The 22,066-nt window shown below is 64.9% G+C and overlaps 3 protein-coding genes across 3 annotated transcripts; 2 read left to right on the forward strand and 1 right to left on the reverse strand.

The window, feature by feature from the left end:
• Nucleotides 1-1,433: 1,433 nt before the first annotated feature.
• ZDHHC5 (zinc finger DHHC-type palmitoyltransferase 5) lies at nucleotides 1,434-17,486 on the forward strand. Its single transcript, XM_051776978.1, has 12 exons — nucleotides 1,434-1,656; nucleotides 4,871-6,169; nucleotides 11,504-11,625; nucleotides 11,977-12,134; nucleotides 12,230-12,402; nucleotides 12,500-12,602; nucleotides 13,005-13,096; nucleotides 13,199-13,331; nucleotides 13,723-13,846; nucleotides 14,598-14,710; nucleotides 14,850-15,730; nucleotides 16,151-17,486. Exons 2-12 carry the CDS (start codon nucleotides 6,066-6,068, stop codon nucleotides 16,308-16,310), a joined length of 2,163 nt encoding a protein of 720 aa, XP_051632938.1. The 5' UTR covers nucleotides 1,434-1,656; nucleotides 4,871-6,065; the 3' UTR covers nucleotides 16,311-17,486.
• Nucleotides 17,487-17,555: 69 nt separating this feature from the next.
• Nucleotides 17,556-19,681, reverse strand: MED19 (mediator complex subunit 19). The gene is made up of 5 exons (XM_051777141.1): nucleotides 19,366-19,681; nucleotides 18,773-19,029; nucleotides 18,590-18,686; nucleotides 18,415-18,509; nucleotides 17,556-18,316 (listed from the first exon to the last, which is right to left on the reverse strand). Exons 1-5 carry the CDS (start codon nucleotides 19,559-19,561, stop codon nucleotides 18,254-18,256), a joined length of 708 nt encoding a protein of 235 aa, XP_051633101.1. The 5' UTR covers nucleotides 19,562-19,681; the 3' UTR covers nucleotides 17,556-18,253.
• Nucleotides 19,682-19,756: 75 nt separating this feature from the next.
• Nucleotides 19,757-21,976, forward strand: TMX2 (thioredoxin related transmembrane protein 2). Its single transcript, XM_051777113.1, has 8 exons — nucleotides 19,757-19,984; nucleotides 20,277-20,337; nucleotides 20,500-20,613; nucleotides 20,860-20,936; nucleotides 21,017-21,123; nucleotides 21,210-21,275; nucleotides 21,383-21,512; nucleotides 21,600-21,976. The coding sequence occupies exons 1-8, from the start codon at nucleotides 19,796-19,798 to the stop codon at nucleotides 21,744-21,746; spliced, it is 891 nt and encodes a 296-aa protein (XP_051633073.1). The 5' UTR covers nucleotides 19,757-19,795; the 3' UTR covers nucleotides 21,747-21,976.
• The last annotated feature ends 90 nt before the right edge of the window (nucleotides 21,977-22,066 follow it).

Consider the following 22,066-nt stretch of genomic DNA (forward strand, 5'->3'; position numbering starts at 1 on the left):
GTGAGTCACGTGGGCCGCGAGCACCCCCCGCACCGCCCCCGCCACCGCCGCGCTCTCTCCTCCCTGGCCCCGCCGCCGCTCCTCCCGCGGCGGCCGCCCCCGCGCGCCGCTCGGGCCGTGCCTCCGGTGTGTCCCGGCGACACCCCCCCCACCTCCCGGGCGGGTACCGGCCCTTCACTCCGTCCGTCCGCGGGTGTCCCCGTCCGCGGCTTAAATCCCCTCCGCGTTCCGCACGGCCGACCCTGCCCCGATGGCCGCCGGTGCCTCTGCACGGGAGCGCCGCTTCCTCCTCCTCCTCCTCCTCGTCCTCGTCCTGCCCCGCCGGCAGCGGGCCGTGCTCCGCCGTGACCCGGGGGCTGGGGCCGGGAACCCGCCGGGGGACGCGCTCGCTGCCCCGCACCGGGCCCGTCCCCGGTGCCCCCGGGAGCACCTTCCCCGCCGCGTTCCGCGCACCGGCGGCGCGGTCGCGTCTCCGCGGGTTTTTGGGGTGAGCCGGCGCGGCTCCAGCCCGGCCTCTCCTCGCGGTTCCCCAGATCCCTCGCCCCGCGGATTCCCGGCCGCGGCGTGCCGCCGGTTCGGGAGGGGATGGGCTGCCCCCGCGTCCCCCGCGGCTCCGGGAAGTGGTTCCCCCGGCCCTGCCGGCTCCCGCCCCGGCACAGAGCTGGGTCTGGGCGCTCGGCAGGCAGGATTCTCTGTACCAGGGTGGGTTTGGGCGGCGTGAAGTGCCACCAGGGCCTTGTCTCGATCGGAGCAAGGAGAGTTGATCTTGGAGCCTCTTCCTGGGCTTAATCCAGTTATCACCTTCCTTCCCTCGGGCCCAGGCGCTGCTCTAGCAGACGTTTATTCCCGTTGGTTCCCGAGGCCATGAGCCCCGGCTGGAGATGGAGAGGGGGGTGATTAAGGGAGGTCTGAGGGGGGACCCTGAACTCCCCTGTGAGGGGCCTGTTTGGGGACACTCCCACCTGCGGCTGTGTCCAGTGTGTCCTGACACAGTGACAGGAGCCTGGGTGTTTGCTCACTGTGGGGCCCGGTGGGACACGGCCCCGATGGACGAGACCTATTTCCTCCTGCCTTGCCCATCAAATGGGGCTAATCCCACGTAAAGCAGCGGGATGGGCCAGGGAAGGAGGATGGGAGCGGTGTAAGCCCCGGGCAGGAGATAAGCACAGAGTAATTCCAGCCTTCTGGCTGTCTGCAGTGGAATATTGGTCCATTTTCTGTGTTTGTCCTCCTTAACACCCCTGTACATCTACCTGGGTGGGAGAGAGGCGGGTGTGCAGGATACAGCAGTTCCACCAGAAGCCCTGGTGTCCAAATGCACGTTGCTGTGCGTCCTCCTTTGGAATTGAAAGCAGGAAAGTGTCCCCAAAACGGGGCAGGGGCTCCCGTTTGCACACAGGGCGAGGACCACAGGGGAGTCTCATGCTGGGGGGCTGTGGTGGGGCAGGTTTGGGAACGTTTCCACTCTCTCTGATGGATTTTGGAGTCTTAAACGTCAAGCGGTAGGTGAGAGCTGGTCGTGCAAGGACGGGGGGAGCAGAAGGAGCTGCAGAGGGAGGAGGGAATCTCCTGGTGCCAGGGCTGAGCACACGGCGATCTCTGGAATGGCTCCGTGGAACTCCCGGGCGCAGCCGATCAAAACAAAAGTGGGAACAGGTAAAGCACATCCCGTCTCCGGCGCAGCCCTGGATCTGCCCTGTCTGGGAGTTGCCTCACGTGGAAGGAATTGTTTGTGTGTTTGCCCTGCGCCATGGGAACTCGGCTGGATCGGGGCAGGTCGGGAGCTGCGGATCCCAGCGGGTGACGCAGGTTTGGGAGCCGGGAACAGAGAGGGAACTCTCCCCTCCCCGTGCCGTGGGCTCCCATCCCGGGCAGTGGTGTGGTTAATTCCCGGGTGTATTTCCTCCTTCCCAGGCAGGAGCAGAGCGAGGAGCCGCAGGGACACGAGGGAGGGAAGGTTGGGAGCTGGGCACACGGATTCCCTCACCCCTTGTGTCCTGTCTCAGGCCTCAGAAGGGCCGAGCCACGGAGCACCACGGCTGCGTCGGGAAGGGCTGGAGAGGGGCTGTAGCAGATGAGCAGAGCAGGGTGGGAAGCATGGAAGGAGGAGCGAGGAACAAGGGGCTGGAGGAAGAGGAGGAAATCAGGGAGACTTTGCAGGGCCTTGACCCAAGAAAAGGAGATGCAGGCTCGGAGAAGTGGAAGGTGGCAGCAGTCGCAGTTGCACGCGTCCCAAGGGAGGGAACTGGGAATTAAAGGAAATCCCCAGAAAGGGAGATGAGGGAAACAGGAGCAGCTCCCCTGTATGAGTGCAGGGAAAGCCTGGAGATGAGCACTCCAGAGGTGGCTGAGCAGAGCAGGACTGGGAAAATGCTCTGAAAGGGGAATGCTAGGATGGGAAAAATAGGTGGAATTTCTGTGGGAGAGGGAAGGGGGAGTGTGCAGTGACAGAGGCACTGGGGGAGGAAGGAGCAGGGCAGGTCCAGAGGAGCGGGAGAGGAGGAGTTGCTGGGCTGGAAGTGGCAGAGGGAAAGGAATGGGAGCCCATATATGTCACGTGGAAGTGAGATGAGCTGGGGACTCCTTGGAGCAGGGAATTTTGTGAGTGCCCTTTGTGGATGGGGACAATGTGGCCAGAGAGACAAAGGGCTTGGGGAGAAGGTGCAGAGAAAGGAGGGGTTGGTAGACCAGAGGTGGGCAGCTTGCAGGGCTGGGAAGGGGGGTGGCTGGGGAGGAACATGTGTGTTTGGGAGAGAATCAGTGGGAACATGGCCTGAATTGGTGTCATCTGTGGGAATTCGGGGTGGATTTTCCTTGAGTTTCTCCTGGGCACCCTGGGGACTGCAGAGCAGAGATTCTGGCATGCTGGGCTGGGCTTCTGCCCTGGCCTCTGTGGCAGGGCTGGGGGGCTCTGAGGGGGTCTTGCCATACCGTGGGGATCAGGGAGACATTCCCAGAGCTGTGTCGTGGCTCTGGGAGTCGGGGTGGGCTCGGCAGCCTCCTGGTGAGTTGTGGAGTTATTCCAGGCACAAAACAGGGATGCATTTGCATTGGATCTCGCTTGGGTGTCACTAATGACAGCACTTGGGACTTTCCCCCAGCTCAGGTGGCCTGTCCCACGAGGAGCTGGCTCTGGCACCTCTGCAGGGATCACCCCCATGGGAAGCACTGGAGCACCTGGATCTTGGGGTGGAAGGGCTGAGGCAGAGCAGGGCCGCCAGGGGAGGGTGGAGATCTCCGGAGGGAGGAATATCAGGGAACACCCCCTTCTGCTTGGCAGGCTCTGTTTGAGCCCGAGGTGTGGCTGTGCCTCCATGGCGGAGCGTTCAAAGGGCTGGGAGCAGATTGCTCCTGCTAAAGCAATCGGCCGTGCTGTCGGCCCTGAACTTGCGACAGCCCATCCCTGGAATTGCTGATAGCCCATCCTGGAATTGCTGTCGGCCCCTGTCGCAGGGCTGGGCTCTGTGGGGTGCTGGGCTGTTCCCCAAACCCTGTGTAGGGGCTGGTGGGTGCTTTCCCCAAAGCCCAGTGGGTGCAGAGCAGGGCTGGAAAGCTGCAGCTCTCCAGGGAGCTCTGTCCCTGCCACGGGAAACAGCTTTCCCTGGTGTTACTGGAGTTGCTGCCAGGTGAAACCAGCACATTCCCGGCTGGTCAGAGCATCATCCCTGCATTTCCTCCCCATCCCAAGGGCAGTGAAACCTTGGGGTGGGAAGTTGAGCTCGGGTCCTGCGGAGGACGGACCGTGAGTCAGCCGGGGTGGCTGGGACTGGACCCAGCTCACTGTAACACATCCTTGTCATTAAATGTGCCTTTTTGATGTTGGGCCGCAGCTTTCCCGGCCTTCAGCCACATTTGGTCAGAACCAGAGTGTTCCCTGTGTCCACCCCGAAGGAAAAGCTTGGGGAGGCAGAGAAAGGTGGAAGGAGGAAGGCAGGGAGACACTGGGCTCTGTTCAGACCTGGGCAGAGGCAGCCAGGGGAGGGTGGGTGACAAGCAGGAACTGGTGGGATGTGATTGATGTGGGATGGGCTCATGGCTGTTTGGGGGTTTGGGGCAGGTAGGGGCCTCCTGCTCCCCTTTCCAGAACAGTTTGGTTTTCCTGTTGTCTGTGGCACTCCCTCCTGCGTCCCTGTCATCAGCCAAGGGTGGCAAGTTCCCAAGGGCACCCTCAGGCACTTGGGGCTGCCCAGTGAAAAGCCAGCTGTCCTTCACAGAACCATGGCATCCCAGGATGGTTTGGGTTGGAAGGGTGTCCAGTTTCACCCCCTTACTTCCTAGTGGACACCTTCCACTATCCCAGGTTGCTCCAAGCCCCGTCCAGCCTGGCCTTAGACACTTGCAGGGATGGGGCAGCCACAGCTTCTCTGGGCAACCTGTGCCAGGGCCTCAGCACCCTCACAGGGAAGAATTTCCTCCCAATATCCCACCTAACCCTGCCCTCTGGCAGTTCAAATCCGTTCCCCCCTGTCCTGGCACTACAGTTCTTGATGAATCCAGAGCTGCAAAAGCCATGTCCGGTTGGGGGAATGGTGTTTTCCATGGGCCTCTCCTGTCTCCTACCCTCTAGGGAAGGGAATGAGACTCCTGGATGTCTTTTCCTCTTGTGATCTCCACCCCTGTGTTAAGTCCTGGAGCTTCCGCTCAGCCTCTGCACCTCAGGGAGCCGGCGCTTGCTGGTGCTGGGATTTGAGGGGAAGCTGCAGGAGGGAATTTGTGGGGTCCCTCCACTCCTTCGGGGCTCAGGGTGGTTTCTTGGGGGGTCACAGAAGGGGTAGGGACTGGGGAGCTCGCTGGCCTCTCCCTGGGTGTTCACACATGGCTCTGTCCCTTCTCTTGCCATAGTAATTCCTGCTGTTATTTTTTTTTCCAGGTGAGCTGTGGCGTGCCAGACCTCAAGTTTTAATGGTTTTTATGTAGCTTTTTTTTTTTTTTTTAAAAAAAAAAACCACAAATGGATGAATGAAGAAGGATTTTATTGAAGGAAGGGGAGGAAAAAATGAAGCGGTTCGGAACAAACTGAGATCTTCCCCCGCACCGCCCGGGCCATGGGTGAGACAGACCTGCTCAGCACCACTGCCACCCTTGGGTGTCTGCTGGGGTTGTAAAGGCGCTCCCTGAACGCCCCCTTCCAGGTCCCCCCAGTTCACCTGCTGGGAAATGGTCGCTGCCCAGAGGATTTAATGCCATTCCTGTTCGTTCCCAACCACCGAGTGGATACCGAGCCCGTGGAAGGACCTGGGGCTTCAGGAGAAAGGAGCAAGTAGGAAAACCCACAGTCTGCCAGACCTTCCCCTCCGCCCCCCTCAAAAGAAAGGATTTACAGCTCAACCTTGCACCAGCTGTTCCTCGGCTTTAACAGACAAGAGAGAAATAAATAAAATTAAACGGCCACCGCCAGCCAGCCCCGGATCCCGGTGAAATCAGGGAGAGTGTTTCCGTGACCCCTCCAGCGAGGGGAGGAGGAGGAGGAGGCACGGCAGCCACGGCAGCCGAGAGGAAGCCGGGCAGATTGCTTGGAGACCACCCCCTCCTCCCGTGCAGCACCGGGGGCTGCGGCACCGCAGAGGAGGCAGATTAAAAAGGAGAAGTGGCTTCCCTGAGGCTCCCGGAGTGGCTTTTTCACAAGGAGTTTGCTGATCCCGTGCTCTTCCCGGGGTGCTGGCCGGGTGGGAAGCGCCGGGCGAGCCCGGGGAATTCCCTCCCCTGGGAACCTTGGCTGCCTGTTTCCTGACGGAGAGCGAGGCTCACGAGGGCTCCCGGCGTTCCCGCTCCGACGGCTGTTTTAAACTCAAATCCCTCTGCTCTGCTCTGAATTTTTGATGGTTTTAAACCTCCTCCCCTGCGCCCGCGAGCTCTTGCAGGGCAGGGCGTAGGGTGGGCTCCTCTCCTGGGCCACCAGCTCCAGAGACTTGTCCGGATTATCCGTCCAGGTCGGAGCTTGGCCTGGGAGCGGGCGCGGAGGCCGGGAAGGGGTCGGCCCTTGTCCCCCTCCCCTTCTCGTCCTGCTCTGACTCCCGCGGGGCCTGGGCTATGCTGCGGGGCGGATCCCCCACCACAGCTCCAACATGCCAGCAGCCTCTGGAAAGAGATTCAAACCCAGCAAGTACGTCCCGGTCTCCGCTGCTGCCATCTTCCTAGTGGGAGCCACCACCCTCTTCTTCGCCTTCACGTGAGTCCCGGCGGCTCGGCCAGAGCGGGGAGGGCTGGAGGGGGCGACAGGGGACGTGGGGAAATAGGGAGAGGGGTCTGGACTTCCTCCCAGAGGGAAGGAGGATGTCGTGGAGTGGCCTGGTGGCCCTTGGAGCAGCAGGACCCGTGTCAGTCAGTTTTCCCCAGCTGGGGGTCCTGGTGAGGCACCGTGTCACCACTCAGCTCCAGATCAGCGGGGGCTGGACGCTGGTTTGTGACCTGTGGGTGGAAAACACCCGGATCACTTTCCCTTTTGTGGCCAGGCAGGGTGGATTGGTTGGGCCGGGGCAGGATCCGTGTTATTTTTGGAGCTTTGTAATCGATTTGTGAACCACAAAGGAGAGTTCAGGGAGGAGAACTCTGCCCCCTGCACGGATCACTGGCTGTCGGTGTCAGCCCTGCCCTGGGCAAACAAGGGTTCAGTGTCCCTGGAGAGGGCCCGAGGGGGTGGCCAGTGGGTCACCAGGGCCGTGGGGGTCCGCCAGGGTGGGAGATGGTACTGGCTGCTGGGGAGGTGTGGGGATGTCCCTGGGCTGCTCTCTCCTGCAGGGCCTCCCTGCCCCGTGCCTTAGCGACGTGCCCTGGGGGTGGCAGGCGGGGGGGCAGGACCTGGGGGTGTTGAGGAGGGGGCCAGGCTGCTGTGCCAGCTCTGAGCCCGGGAGAGAGCAGCGGCAGCCAAGGCAGGGTGTGCCAGGCAGGAATGGTGTGCTGGGCAGGAAAGCTGGAGCGTGGCAGCCGCACCAGCTACCAAATCCCGTCCCTGGGGTGGGATCTGAGTGGTGATGTGTTTGGGGTCCTGGCTGGTGGGAAGGGGGTGCACCATCTGCTCCGGGAAGCCTCTCCTGCTCGCTGGGGTTTTCCTGCTGGGGGTCAGCTGGAGCTGCAGGAGGCTGAAGGGCTGGGTATGGTGGCTCCTGCCACTCCCTGTGATGGTGGTGGGAAGGTCACTGTGGCTTTGGCACCTGGGAGCCACCGGGCAGTGACAGGGAAACTTGACAGCTGAAGGGGAGAGTGGGTTTGGTTCGCCCTGTCCGGCTCGGGTGCAGCTGGTGGTGTCACTCAGCACGTGTGGCCGTCCCCTGCTGGGACACCAAGCGGTCACCCAGCTCCCAGGCTCCAGGTTTGGCCACTCCAGGCTGCCAGACGCCTGCGGAAGTCGCTGACTGTGCTCCCGCTCCAGAGGGATGAAGGGGGAGCGGGGGGAGCGGGCGATGCCCTCTGCACTGTGCGTGACACCCCGTGTGTGACCTGGGAGGGACAGGCTGCCTCTGCAGCCGTGCTTTGGGGGGCCCTCCAGGCAGCTGGACCCCCAAGCCCATCCCGGCCCCGGGCTGTGGCAGCGCCGGGAGCAGCCGCTTATCAGCACGGGGTGAGAGGCAGCGCCAGAGCCGGCGCCGCGGAGCAGGTTTGGCCAGGGCAGCAACAGCTGGGCAGGTCGCTGTAATTACAGGTCAGCGGTGTTGTTTAACCTACTTGAGAACAGCCCGTGAAAGCCCGGGCACGGCGCTCACACGGGGCTCAGCCGGGGGGCAGCTGCGCTGCTGTTCCCTGGGAACAGCCTGGCGCTGGAGCGGGATGGCAGGGACACGGGGCCCGGGGTTTGCCTCCTGCACGGTTCCCAGGGCCAGGGTGAGCCTTGCCCGCCTGGACCAGGACAGCTGGAGCAGCTGCCAGCTGCCCTGCTCGCTGTTGGCATCCCACCTCAGGCTCATCCTTTGGGAAGCGCGGTGGAAGCTGGGGAGGGGTGTTCTGGGAGGCCTCCCCCAGGCAGGGAGCAGCCAGGGCTCGGCACGGCTCTCCAGGCTCCGGCTGGGTTACTTCCAGCATATCCACTGGACGCCTTTTGGTCCGTCCAGGATTTGTATCTCTGGGCCAAGAACTCTCTTTAATTGATTAATTTAATGAGGAGCTGGTGCCGAGCACATGGCTGTGGAAATGAGCCGAGGCCGGCTGGGCTGGAGGGGGGGCCATGGGAGAGGGGACGTTCCTGCCTTTCTCTGGGAGGAGCGAGGGTCCCAGGCTTGCTGGGCTCTCAGAGAGGTGCTGATTTAGGATGGAAACTCCCTCGTGGGGTCCATTTGTCCATTCCTTCATCTCCCTGCTGGCCAGTCCCAGCTCCTGGTGTGGTTGGTTATCAGGCTCCCTGTCCCTTCTGGAGCCAGGACACGGACTGGTGCCATTGGGAAATGGTGCTGTGTGCACTCCCAGTGGGACCCAAACTTGTAGGAGGGTCAGGGCGTGCAGGGATTGATCGTGTTGGTGCCAGGGCCTTGGAGAGCCAGAGGGAGGAGAGGCATCCTGGGAATGGCTGTGCTCCAGGAGAGGGCAGGGGATGAGGGGCTGTGGAGGGGACGGGGAACCAGCAGGGAGGGACGGGCTTCTCTGGGCATGACTGGTGGCAAAAAGCCTGTCTTGCATCCAGGTGTGACTCAGGGTGCCCGAGGTTCCCAGAGTTCTCTCATGTGCTGCCAGGGACAAGTCCCGACAGCTCCTCTGGCGATGGGCGTGTTGCATCCTGGTCCAATCCTGAGGGGGAACCCGATGGGTGCTGCGGGACCTGTGTGGCTGTGATGGGGAGGAGCCTCCCTCCTCCTCCTCCTCATCTTCCTTTTCCTCCTCCTGCTCCTGAGGAGCTGGCGCCCGCTCTCCCCGGGGCTGTCCCTGGGGTCGAGGCAGGGCCTGCAGCCCCACGCTCTCTGTCCGGGAGAGCAAAAGGCCAGGAGCACCTCGTGCTCCCAATAAGGAGGTTCCCTCAGGGATGGGCAGCACCTTTGCTCCCTGTGGAGGACCCTGCTCCCTCCTGTGGGTGGGGTTGGTCCTGGGAGGTGGCTTTGTGGCCACTGGCTCCGTGGGGATTCCTGTCTCCCACAGCACGGGGGTGCCTGGGTGTGGGAGAGCCGGGAGGGCAGCGGGCTGCTGGGGAGGAGACCTCGGTGTTGTGCTCATGACTAGGAATGCTGCACCCCAGTTCTTCCCTCTCTGCCTGCCCCAGAGCTTTCCAAGGCAGCTGGATCTCTCCCTGTCTCTCGAGGATCCAGGCCATGTGCTTGGCTTAGCCTGGCTGTTGGCTGTTCCCTGTGCAGGATGGTTGCCCAGCCACGGGCCTTCCTGGCTCCCCTCCATCTCTTTCCAGCAAAGGTTTGGGCTGGGATTTCCCTTCCTGGAGAGAGGAGCTCCTTCCACAGGGTTCCTGGAAGGGCATTTGCTACTTTTAGGGCTCCTCTGAGCCTCCTGCCCCTCTCCCTCTGGCAGAGAGCAGAGCTGGGGAGCTCAGCTCAGGGATGTGGGGTCCTTGGCTCTGGTGTGTTCTTCTCACTCTCCACAACTCCTTGACAGGAGGTTGGAGCCAGGTGGGGGTCGGTCTCTTCTCTCAGGGAAGAAGCGATGGGACAAGATTGCTTCAGATTGCAATTGAGGTTGGATATTAGGGAAAAATTCCTCATGGAAAGGGTTGTCCAGTCCTGGAACAGGCTGTCCAGGGCAGCAGTGGAGTCACCAGCCCACTGGTGGTGTTCAAAAAACACCAGTGTGGATGTGGCACTCGGGGACATGGTTCAGTGGTGGCCTTGACAGTGCTGGGGGAACAGTTGGACTCTGTAATCTTGGAGGGCTTTTCCAACCTGAGCATTTCAGTGGTTCCGTGATTGTGTGGTTCTTCCCTCGCTCAGGTTGTGGCCTGTTGCTGTCACGTAGGTCCTGTGCCTCCAGCACTGCTCTCCCAGGGTTTTGGAGCACGGATCGGAGAGGGCTCCTCCTCTCCAGCCTGTCCCAGCTGTGGAGAATCCTCCTGGCTGGCTTCCAGAGGAGGCAGCAGGGCTGGCAGGGCCAGTGCCAGGCTTGGAGCCGCTCCCCAGCCCGGAGCAGAGCTTGGGGTGACACACTGGGAGATGCTGTCCCGATACAGAGCGGGAAGGCAGCGCCCAGCGTGCCCGGGAGGGCGGCTCCTGAGGAAGGGGCTCTGGTGGGAAGATGGTTTGCAGGAGCAGCCTGGTCCTGTGTGTGGGGCCTGGAGGTGTCCCAGAGGAAGATGAGGAGGAGGAGGAATGTGTGGGTGTCAGAGCAGGGCTTGGCCCCGCTGCGCTGCTCTCAGCGCTCTCCCAAAGCCGAGGGTCTGCCTTCCCACTCTCCTGCTGCCCTCATTGCTGCACCTGGATGGGGACAGCCTTGGCCTTGGCTTGTGAGAGCAGGTCCCACTGATGGTTCCCACCCTCCCCGGGGCACAGAGCCGTGCCTGGTGCTGGGAGTGCCCTGCCCACCTCGCCCTCTGCGCTGCCAGGTGTGTGCCAGGCAGGTGTGTGCCAGGCAGGTGTGTGCCAGGCAGGTGTGTGCCAGGCAGGTATGCCCAATCCTCCACCCCCTGCCACATCTGCCCTGCCCGGGGCAGCCCCTGCCCCTCACCTGGGGCTACCCCCCTGCCCTCCCCAGGGCCCTGGCAGCCCTGCACTGGGGCAGAGCCCCGTGCCAAGGGTTTGTTCCCAGCTAGAGCCTTGCCGGCGCTCCCAGGGCTGCAGTGACAAGGACAGGGGCTGCCTGGCCAGCAGTGGGACCCGTCCCCACGGGTGGTGGTGGAGGAGGGGACGGGCCCAGTGCCTGCCCCTTGACCCCAACCTGCAGGGGATTACGGCGCTGGCACCATATGTCACCCTGCCCGCCCAGCCCCGCGCTGCTCCGGCCACCCAAATCCATCGGCACTCAGCACGGCAGGGGGAAGAGAGGGACAGATGCTGCCCTAGATCTGCGGGATTAAATCCCAGCAGCAAAGCAGATTAGGGAATTACGCTGGCGCCTCCGAGGGGGAAGCCCGCTGTCCTGAGCGTGCTGCCTGCTGGGGCAGGAGGGAGCAGGGTGATTCCCTCCTGGAGGAGCTGGGCGCTGGTTGGGGTCCCAGTGTCCCACCAGAGCTGTCTCTGGGATGTGAGGAGCAGGAGCAGCTCTGGAGGCACCGGACCTGGTGCTGGTTTCGTGTCCTCTCACAGGTCCCCTCTGTGCCCCGTGCAGCTGGTGGGGCACAGGGAGGGCGAAGTGCAGGCATTTTCTGGTGGATCCCCCCCGTGCCAACAGCCTGGCTCTCCCTGTTCCCACCACAGCTGCTCCGTGTGTCAGTGGGATCCCAAGGGGCTGTGGGCACAAGGGGCAAGTGGGGGTTTTGCTCCCTGATGGATGATGCCTGGAGTCATTCCACCGTGCCCTCAGGGTGCTTCCTGGGCTGCAGAGGTGGCCCAGGCACAGCTCTGGTTTGAGTGTGGGGGGCACTGGGTGGAGCTGTAGCGACATTGGGGGGGTCCAGGGGGTCTCACTGCTGCTGTGCCCGCAGGTGCCCAGGGCTCAGTCTCTATGTCTCCCCCATCATCCCCGCCTACAATGCCGTCGTCTTCCTCTTCGTGCTCGCCAACTTCAGCATGGCCACCTTCATGGACCCGGGCATATTCCCACGAGGTGAGTCTGGCTCTGACCAGCCAGGGTCTCGGGTAGAGCTGCCTCCTTGCACCCTTACTCTGAGATAAAGGGCATTTCTGGGTCCCAAAAGGATGGTGGAGAGCTCTCCTCGCCCTGCCCGGTGGGATCGGGCAGTGACATGGATGCCAGCTCTGGGTTCAGCACCCTGTGTCGGGTCCCTGGGGCTTGGGTGGTGTCGAGGTTGTAGGGCAAGGCTGGGGAGAGCCCCCCAGGCTGTGTTTGGGGGTCCCTGTGCCGGGTGCCAGCAGGGCAATGCCGGGTGCCTCCGGCTCGGGCAGGCAGGGGCTGGCCGTGCCCTGACGCGTGGCCGTGACGGGGTGTCCCCACCAGCTGAGGAGGACGAGGACAAGGAGGACGATTTCCGGGCCCCGCTCTACAAGACGGTGGAGATCAAGGGCATCCAGGTGCGCATGAAGTGGTGCGCGACCTGCCGCTTCTACCGCCCGCCGCGCTGCTCCCACTGCAGCGTCTGCGACAACTGCGTGGAGGTGAGGAGCTCCCGGGGCCTCCGCCGTGCCCGGGGCAGGGCAGGGAAGGGAGCCCCGGCAGCACCCCCTCACCGAGCTCCCCCACCCCCCGGCAGGAGTTTGACCACCACTGCCCCTGGGTCAACAACTGCATCGGGCGGCGCAACTACCGCTACTTCTTCCTCTTCCTGCTGTCGCTCACCACGCACATCATGGGGGTCTTTGGCTTCGGGCTGCTCTACGTGCTGTACCAGGTGGAGGAGCTCTCTGGCGTCCGCATGGCCGTCACGTATCCTCCCCGCGGGTGGGGGGCAGGGGGGGTGGGGGTTGGTGGGTTGGTGTGGTGCCGAGTGGGGCTGCGGCTCCTCCTTAGCTGGCTGTGGCAGGATGGTGGTGATGTGTGTGGCCGGGCTGTTCTTCATTCCCGTCGCTGGCCTGACGGGGTTCCACGTGGTGCTCGTGGCCAGGGGCCGCACTACCAACGAACAGGTAGGGCCCGTGGGGCTACGGTGAGGCCACTTACGAACACATTTTGGGGCTCCCCGGAGCAGGGTGGATGTGGATGGGCTGGATTGAGGCAGGGGGAGGCCCTTGAGCTGGAGGGGCAGAGCACAGGTTGCCTGAGGGGCAGCCTGGGGTTGCGGGTGCTGCCAGAGGATGGAGCCAGGTGGGCACTTCTGGGGGGCGGGAGGCAAAATCGGGGAGACCTTTCCCCCTCCAGGGTATAGTTGAACACTTAAACAGGGACCAGGATAAGGGAGAGGATCTCTGAGTATCTCTGTCCTTGGAGATTGTCCTGAGGCTGCTGGACAAACCCTGGCGTGGCTGGCTGGGCTGAGCCCCCCACGGTCCCTGCCTGCCCTGAGGCTGTGACACTCCTTTACCCCGCAGGTAACAGGCAAGTTCCGTGGGGGTGTCAACCCCTTCACCAACGGTTGTTGTAAGAACGTCAGCCGGGTCCTCTGCAGCTCCCCGGCCCCCAGGTGAGCCCAGGCAGTGCAGGTACCCCTGACCCCCATCACACCCAGCCCTGGCACCCACAGGGAAACCACCAGGCCGTGACCTTCCTCCCACCCCGTCCCCAGGTACCTTGGGCGCCCGAAGGCCGAGCAGACGGTGCTGGTGAGACCCCCCTTCCTGCGGCCCGAGGTGTCGGATGGTCAGATCACTGTCAAGATCATGGACAACGGTATCCAGACAGAGCTGAAGAGGACGAAGGTGAGGAAGGTGGGGACCAGCGCTGCCCGCGCTGGGGCCCTCCACAGAGCCCAGGGGTGCGAGCCTGCATCCGTGAGTAGAGAACCGAGTGAGCCTGGTCACGTCCCTTGTACCCCTCCGTGTCGTCTTGTTCCATGTCCCCACGAGACGGAAACCGTGTCCCTCCCATGTGGCAGCGGCCACATGAGGCTTTGCCCTTCCCGGTCCCGTCCTTCCCCACACAGCACCCTTTGGAGGTCCCCCCTCCTTGGCACTTCCAGCCCCGAGCGCGCGGTCTGTCGGATGGCCCGGAGGGCAGCGAGAGCCCCCAGCACCACTGCCCACTGCCTGCCCGCCCGGGGGGCCTGAGCCCTCGGCCCCCCCTGACCCCCCCTGCGCTTTGTCTCTGCAGTCCAAGGGGAGCCTGGAAGTGACGGAGAGCCAGTCTGCTGACGCCGAGCCGCCACCCCCACCTAAGCCCGACCTCAGCCGCTACACGGGCCTGAGGACACACTTAACCCTGGCCACCACCGAGGGTAAGGAGGGCACCAGGGCCCCGGCAGCCGCTGGGAAGGGAGCCCAGGGCTGTGCCAGGCAGGCCAGGAGCCAGGGTCGTAGGCGGCTTTAACAGGCTGCAGGGCAGACCCGGAGCACATCGGCACCGCCGCACTTCCCGGGCTGCTGTGTGCGGCCCCTCGTGCTTGGAGAAGCCTGCGGGACGCTCACAGCCGGAAGGCCGAGCCGGCGTGGCGCTGCCCGGAGCCGCAGGGAGCTGTGCCTTGCAGCCACGGCGCTGCCAGGACAGAGGAGGCGAAGCGGTGGCGGGCCCGGCTTGGCAGCACAGCACGTCTCGGCTGGCTCCTGCGTGGGCTCGGCCAGAGGTGGGATGTGACGGGCAGAGCCTGTGGCAGCTGCTTCCCACAGCGGCTGGAGACCCCACAGCTCTCCCAGCCCCACTGCCCACCGAGGGCTGCAGTGTGTGTGTCCCTGGGGGGAGCACCCTGGCACCCCCGTGCAGTGCACCCTCCCGGGTGTCACCCAGCCGGGGCTGCTGCAGGGGCGCGGAAGTGCCAGCCCCACACACATGGCTGTGGGGACACCCCTTCATCCCGCTCCGTCTCTCCTGCCCCGCTGCGCCTCCCTTCCAGCCTGTCCCTCCCTCCCCAGTCTGTCCACCCCAGGCTCGGAGCCGGTTCTTGGGCAGGGAGGGCAGGGCTGGGCGTGTTCCTTCCTCACAGCCCCGGGGAGCCGCTGCCCCCCTGAGTGTGCCCCTCTCTCCCGGTGCAGACAGCAGCCTGCTAGGCAAGGACAGCCCCCCGACTCCCACCATGTACAAGTACCGGCCTGGCTACAGCAGCAGCAGCAGCTCAGCGGCCCTGCCCCACTCCACCAGCGCCAAGGTAAGGCTGGGCCCAGTGTGGAGGACCAGCCCCGAGGGGATGGTGTTCCTGGTGTGGGGAGGGTGTGCGATGGGTGTCCAGAGCTCTGCAAGGACCCTCTTATCATTCTGTGGGTGACTGCTGTCCCTCTGCCCCTCAGCTGAGCCGAGTGAACAGCCTGAAGGAGCCCAACTCCATCTGCGAGAGCGGCCACAAGCCCAGCTACCGCTCGGAGCCGAGCCTGGAGCCCGAGAGCTTCCGCTCGCCCACCTTCGGCAAGAGCTTCCACTTCGACCCCCTGTCCAGTGGCTCCCGCTCCTCCAGCCTCAAGTCAGCGCAGGGCACGGGCTTTGAGACGGGCCACCTCCAGTCCATCCGCTCCGAGGGCACCACCTCCACCTCCTACAAGAGCCTGGTGAACCAGACGCGCAACGGCAGCCTCTCGTACGACAGCCTGCTCACGCCCTCCGACAGCCCTGACTTCGAGTCGGTGCAGGCGGGCCCGGAGCCCGACCCGCCCGTGGGCTACACCTCGCCCTTCCTGTCGGCCCGCATCGCCCAGCAGCGAGAGACCGACCTGCACGGCCGCTTCGCCGGCGCCGCCTCCCCCAAGCACGCGGCGCCCCGCGAGCCCTCGCCTGTGCGCTATGACAATCTCTCCCGCCACATCGTGGCCTCCATCCAGGAGCGGGAGAAGCTGCTGCAGCAGCCGCCGGCCCCGGGCCGGGAGGAGGACGCGGGGCTGGCGGACTCGGGCATCCAGTCGACGCCGGCCTCCAGCAACGCCCCCCGCACCAGCTCCTCCTCGGACGATTCGAAGCGCTCACCGCTGGGCAAGAACCCGCTCACCCGCCCGGCCCTGCCCCGCTTTGGGAAGCCCGAGCCCCCCCCGGCGCTGCGGGTGCGCTCACTGGGCTCCCCCGACCAGCCCGCTGCCCCCCACCTGGGCAAATCCGTGTCTTACAGCAGCCAAAAAACAGCCTCGCAGGCTGGCGGCCCCGAGACAGAGGAGGTGGCCTTGCAGCCCTTACTGGCACCAAAGTGAGTATGGCACAGGCACAGTGGGGCCTATGGGGTGGGACCCTCACCCTGCAGGGAGGTGGCTGCTCAGTGCCCCCTCGCCCAGTGCCCCTCCAACCCCCTGGGGCAGCAAAATGCAGAGAGATGCTGCAGGTTGCCTGAGGAAAGGCAAAGGAAATCCTCCTCCCAGAACTAGAGCTGGTGCCCCCCACAGCTCCTTGGTCACCCCCCCGGGAGCTGAAGTGGGCTATGAGTGCTGGGGGTCCCTGAGGAGGGCAAGAGAAGTCCTTCTCCTCCTCCTGGAACGGAGTTGGTGCCCCCCACACCTCCACAGGCCCCTCGGGAGCTGGAGTGTGCTGGGGGTCCCTGGGGAGGGCAGGGCTGTGGCTGAGGTGAGCCGTCCCCACTCCTGACCCCGTGTCCGTCCTTCCTTCCCCGCAGGGACGAGGTGCAGATGAGAACAGCCTACAGCAAGTCCAACGGGCAGCCCAAGAGCCTGGGCTCGGCCCCGCCGGGCCCGGTGCCCCTCAGCAGCCCCACCCGCGGCGGCGTCAAGAAGGTGTCGGGCGTGGGGGGCACCACCTACGAGATCTCGGTATGAGGGGCAGAGCCGCTCGCCCCCTCCCCTCCTCCCTCCCCGGCGGCCCCCAGGGACGCGCTGCCGGACGCTTGTGGACTCCCGGGGGAGCCGGGCAGGGGCACGGCCCAGCGGCCCCCCCTGCCCTTCCCTTCTCCACCCCCTGGGCCGCAGGGGCTGGCACACACCCTCGGGGGGGGGGGCTGTGGGGGAAAGGGGAGGGGGGGCTGCAGCCCCGGCACCGCCTCGGCTGCGCCAGCCACTTGTGGGCCTTGTGCAATCACCCGCTCGCCTGGCGTGGTAGGAACGGATTGTTTTTAAACCAGAATACTTTTTTTTATTATTATTGTTACGGATTCTATTTTTTTTCTCTTTCCGAGTTACCAGGTGTGTGTATATATAAATATCTATATATATAAATATAAATATTAAAAAAAAAAAAAAAAAAGAAGAAGAAGAAGAAATTATATATCTTACCCAGAGAGAGAGAAAGAAACTACCCCGTTCCCTGCCCGGGGGTCTGCGCCCCCCCACCTTGTCCCTGTCCCCAAAGGAGGGATGTGGGCCCTCCAGTGCAGGTCCTAGGCGTCGCTGTCCCACCCGCAGCAGGGCCACAGGGCTCTGGGGTGCCAGGTGCCCCTCTGGGTGCCCTATCCCAAGGCCTCAGATGCTCTCTCCCCTTGGTCCGTCGTGTGTGCAGCCTCCAGCCCCCTGGGGGCCCACAGACAAGGTAGGATGGGGGCAGCCCCCTCCCCACACCCCCAGCCCCTCATGGACTCCAGCCTCCCCCACCCACGGTTTTTGCTCTTTCTCCCTTTCCCTGAGGGCTGTGGTCAGGGCGGGGGGGGCGGTGTGCGGGTGTTGGTTTTGTTGCCTTTTTTTGTTAATGATTCCGATGGGGTTTCTCGCTGTCACAGGGGTGTTTTTATTTCCGTTTGCTCGGGGAAGAGGCAGGTCCGTGGGGCACATCCCCGGAAAGCAATATTTTTCTCATCACATGCCAAAAAAAAAACCACCGCAGCCAAGGAGCCCCGTGCTCCCCATCCCCTGCCCTACCTGGGCAAAGCCGTGGCCCCGCAGGCACTACCGGACTCTTTTCTCTACGGCAACAGCTCCCGTGGCCCCGCAGAGCCATGCCAGGGTTTTTTATTATTATCAGCCATTTTAAAAACGAGGAATAAAAGGATATTTAATGAGCCACCCCGGGGCCGTGCGTGTGCTTTGTTTGGCGTCCAGGGATGGAGGAGCTCCTGTTCCTTGGGGTCTCAGCCTTCCCCATCCTGAGGGGGGGAGAGGGAAGGAGGCCTGGGGATAGCCAAGCCCAGCTGCTCCTCGGACTGCTTTTGGGCAAACTGCTCCCACAGAAGGTAAGGATTTTCCAGGCATGGGGAAAGCTGCTTCAGGGAAGGTGTGGCAGGTGCTGGTGAGGCTCGAGATCCGGAGGAGGGCTGTGGTGTCTCTGTGACTGCTGCTGGAGATCCCGGTGCCCGCGGCAGCTGCCACCTCTGCGCAGGGACACGGTGCCTCTCCAGGGGTCCCCCCTGTCCTCAGCAGGCCTGGGAGGTGAGGGCCAGAGCAGGACAGGGCCAAAGCCAAGGTAGGAGCCAGGCTGAGAGCCGGGGCAGGAGCTCAGGATGGTGCTGATGGCGCACACTCCAGGGAGCCCTCACTCAGGGCTGCTCCCCACGCCGTGACGGCCAAGGGTCGCAGCAGCTGTGGCCCCCAGCCCCTCCCCAGAGCAGAGACTTTAGTTCAGAGGTAACTAAAAAACAGGCCCCGACGCTCCAGGGTCTTCTGGTACAAAAGCCCGAGGTCAGCACCCGCAGAGTCTGTGCCTCTGCTCCCAGGGGGCTGTGGGGGTGTCCTCTCTGCTGGGGGGGGGGGGTGGACAGGCCAGCCCAGTGCCCCTGCCCAGGGTTAGCCAGGGCCATCGGCCAGGGGGTCCCTGAGGCGGTGCTGGGGTGGTCTCACCGTAAGCTGCTGCTGGCCTGGGAGCTGCCCATGCCTGGGTGCTCCGGGCTGTGCCGGTTCTGTGGAGGAAGGACAGACAGAGCCCCTGAGAGCTGCTGGGCAGTAGCCTCCCGGGGACACATGGGCTGGGAACTGGACCCTGGCTCTCCCTACCCACCTTCTTTTTCTTCTTCTCTTTCTTCTTCCTCTTCCGCTCCGGATCCTCCTCTTTTTTCTTCTTTTTCTTCTTGTGGTCGGAGTCTGAGGGGGTTTCTGGGGAAGCAGAAGTGCCGGATGAGCCGAGGCTCCAGTAGCACTGGAGGGGAGTGGGGGTGGCTGTGACAGCCCCTTACCTGGGGGGACGGGGTCCTGCGTGCGGCTCTGCTTGTGCTTGTGCTTGTTCTTCTTCTTAGGGGGCTGGATGTGCATCAGCCGGCACTGCTCGGGCAGCTGCAGACAGAGGGGGCCGGTCAGGCCGGGCTGGGCCCCTCCCACCCCCCTCCCACCCCCCTCCCACCTGCCGGCCCCGGGCTCACCGGGCCGGCGTGCAGGCGGAACCCGGTCAGCATGGCCCCCGTGAGGGGCGTGAAGGAGCTGCCGCAGATAGGCGGCTTCTCGATGAGCGAGCGCAGGCTGCTGCTGTCGTGGGAGCCGGGCAGGTCGATCATGCCGGGCAGGTCGGGGAGGAAGTTGCTGAGCTTCTCCTTCACCTTCTTCCCACAGAACTTGTTGTAGGCGTGCTCCAGGTTGTAGTGCGTGATGAGGTTGGTGCTGCCCGTCAGCTCCGTGGTGCCTGTGCGGCCGCGGGAGGGGATGGCGAGGGGGGGAATCGCCCTGCCGGGGCATCGGGACCCCTCGGCCTTGATCCCCACCCCTACCAAAGCCCTGGGGTCCCCCTGCCCTGCCCTGCCCCGGGACCTTCAGCCCCTTCGCCCACCCGTGCCCAGGATCCCCGTGTCCTGCTCCGGCCCAGCCCCGGGGACCCCCCGCCGGCCACTTCCCCCGGGGCCGCGCGCCGCTTGGCCCCGCCCCCCGCGCGCTCATTGACCGGTCGAGCCGTCAGTTCACCCCACGGCCGCGCTGATTGGTCGAGCGCGGCGCTCGCCCCGCCCCTGCGGCCCGCCCGCACCTGGCAGCTCCCGCAGCAGGTAGAAGGGGCCAGCGGCGGCCTTGCGGGCCGCGTCCTCGCCCGGCGGCGGCGCGGCGGCGGCGGCGGGCGGCGGCGCGGCCCCGGCGCCCGGCGGCTTGGCAGGCCCGAAGCCGAGCGCGGCGGCGGCGGCGGGCGGCGGCTCGGCCGCGCCGAACAGCGCCGAGAAGTTCTCCATGTTCCCGGCGTGCCTCGCGCGGGGCCGCCCCGCCCGCCATTGGCCGAGCGCCGGCCCCGCCCCTGCGGCCGTTGCTAAGGGAGACTCATTCCGGCCTTCTGATTGGCGGCCTCTGTCTCTCTGTGTCCTCCCTCATTGGCCCGCGGCGCAGGGGAGCGCCCGGCTTGCCGCTCACCATTGGCTGACTCTGCGAGGCCCCGCCCCCCGCGGGGCAGTGGGCGGGGCGCAGGGAAGATGGCGGTGGTGGCACCGTTGCTGGCGCTGCTGTGGGCGCTGCCGGGGCTGTGCCGCTGGCTCGCACGGCCCTACTACCCGCTATCCGCGCTGCTCGCCGCCGCCTTCCTCATCGTGCGCAAGGTCCCGCCGCTCTGCCGCGGGCTGCCCTCGCAGCGGGAGGATGGCAACCCCTGCGACTTTGACTGGGTGAGGCGGCGCGGCCTGTCCCGCACCCCCGGCCTGTCCCGCACTCCCCACCTGTCCCGCACCCCTTGGCTCCCCTCCTGCCTGCGCAGCCCCTCGGCCCGACTGAGGGAGGGGGTGCCCCGTAGCCCCTGTTGTTGCTCTGCCGGTGCCCTCCCATGACCCAGGGGGCCGCCGGGCATTGGCCGAGCCCGTCGCCGCGGGGCAGCCCCTTCTCGCTGCTTCCTCCCCGAGACGCGGGCTCTAGCAGGGCCTGGCACGGGCGCAGGCTCACGCTGTCCCCTCTCTGTGCTAGCGGGAGGTGGAGATCCTCATGTTCCTCAGCGCCATCGTCATGATGAAGAACCGGCGCTCCAGTGAGTCGGGGGGGGCACAGGGGGCTGCTTACGGGGCTTCCTCTAAGGAGCAGAGTGGGATGGAATCTGGAGGACCAGATCCAGCCCTCCCTCAGGATCCCCCCCAGCCTTCTTGGGGCGGGATCTGGGCCCCGTCCCTTCATCCCTCCATGCCGTTTGCAGTCACCGTGGAGCAGCACATCGGGAACATCTTCATGTTCAGCAAAGTGGCCAACGCCATCCTGTTCTTCCGCCTCGACATCCGCATGGGGCTGCTCTACCTCACGCTCTGCATAGGTGAGCCCTGCTGGGGCCCTGGGGCAGCCCTGGAGCCACCAGCCCAGCCTGTGCCCTATCTGTGCCCCTGGGAGAGCCCCCTTCTGCCCCCGGGTGACCCTCACGGCTGGATGGGGCTGTGGGTGTGCAGAGTATCCTTGGGGGGACATCTCCCTGCCCCAGGCTCGCTGCGTCCTGCCTCTGGGGCAGAGGAGCCCTGGCCCAGCCTCAGCCTGGCTCTGTGGGCTCAGGGTGCTGTCCCTGCAGTGTTTCTGATGACTTGCAAGCCCCCTCTGTACATGGGCCCCGAATACATCAAGTACTTCAGCGACAAGACCATCGATGTGAGTATCGCCCCATCCCTGGGGGTCTCAGGGGGCTCTGCCCTCCTCCCCCCCACCCTGAGCCCCTGCCCCTGTGGCAGGAGGAGCTGGAGAGGGACAAGCGGGTGACGTGGATCGTGGAGTTCTTCGCCAACTGGTCCAGTGAGTGCCAGTCCTTCGCCCCCATCTTCGCCGACCTCTCTCTCAAGTGAGTGGTGCCCGCCGGGATCTCGGGGGGTCACGGGGGCTGTGGTCCCCCGTGTCCCTCCCAGCTCTGTGTCCCTTCCTGCCCAGGTACAATTGCCAGGGGCTGCAGTTTGGGAAGGTGGACGTGGGCCGGTACACGGACGTCAGCACCAGGTGTGGAGGACACGGCCTGGGTGGCAGGGCCCACCCCAGGACGGACCCTGTGACCCCCTGGCCCCCTTGGGCCACCCGTGGCTCACTGTGGGCCTGTCCTACTGCAGGTACAAGGTCAGCACCTCGCCCCTCACCAAGCAGCTGCCCACCCTCATCCTGTTCCAGGGGGGCACGGAGATCATGCGGCGGCCGCAGATCGACAAGAAGGGCCGGGCCGTGTCCTGGACCTTCTCTGAGGTGGGTGGGACCTTCCTGGCCTGTGCCTGGGAAGGGAAGGGGGCTGTGGGGGTCCCTGAGGGTGCTGATGCTGCCTCTGGGCCACAGGAGAACGTGATCCGGGAGTTCAACCTCAACGAGCTCTACCAGAAGGCCAAGAAGCAGTCGAAGCCGCGGGAGGAGGGGCCCGAGGAGGCCCCGCCCGCGCCCGCAGCCGCCGGGCACCCCGAGGGGGAGACCAAGAAGGACAAGTAGAAACTGCCCTGCGCTGTCGCCCATCACCACGCCGCCATCACCCTGGTGGCACCGGCCTCGCCCGGCCCTGCCCGGCGCCGCTCTCTGTGGGGGCCGGTCCCGGCCGAGCCCCGGGAGAGTGGCAGGGCCCCCCGGCCCGGTGCAGGCAGGGCGGTAGGAGGGGCCCCGCCTCGGTTGTAACGCTCGCTCTCTCTCATCGCTGACAATAAACGGTCCATGCGGTGCCCGTGTCCGGTGTCTCGTATCCCAGTATCCCTCGTCCCGGTGTCCCGTGTCCCGGTCCGTGCAGGGGGTGGGGCTTGCCGACGAAGGCGGGGCCG

The sequence above is a fragment of the Manacus candei genome, unplaced genomic scaffold (assembly GCF_025592945.1).
Source record: "Manacus candei isolate 608988 ecotype Guabito, Panama unplaced genomic scaffold, ASM2559294v1 h1tg000009l, whole genome shotgun sequence".
In the NCBI taxonomy this organism is placed as follows: domain Eukaryota; kingdom Metazoa; phylum Chordata; class Aves; order Passeriformes; family Pipridae; genus Manacus; species Manacus candei.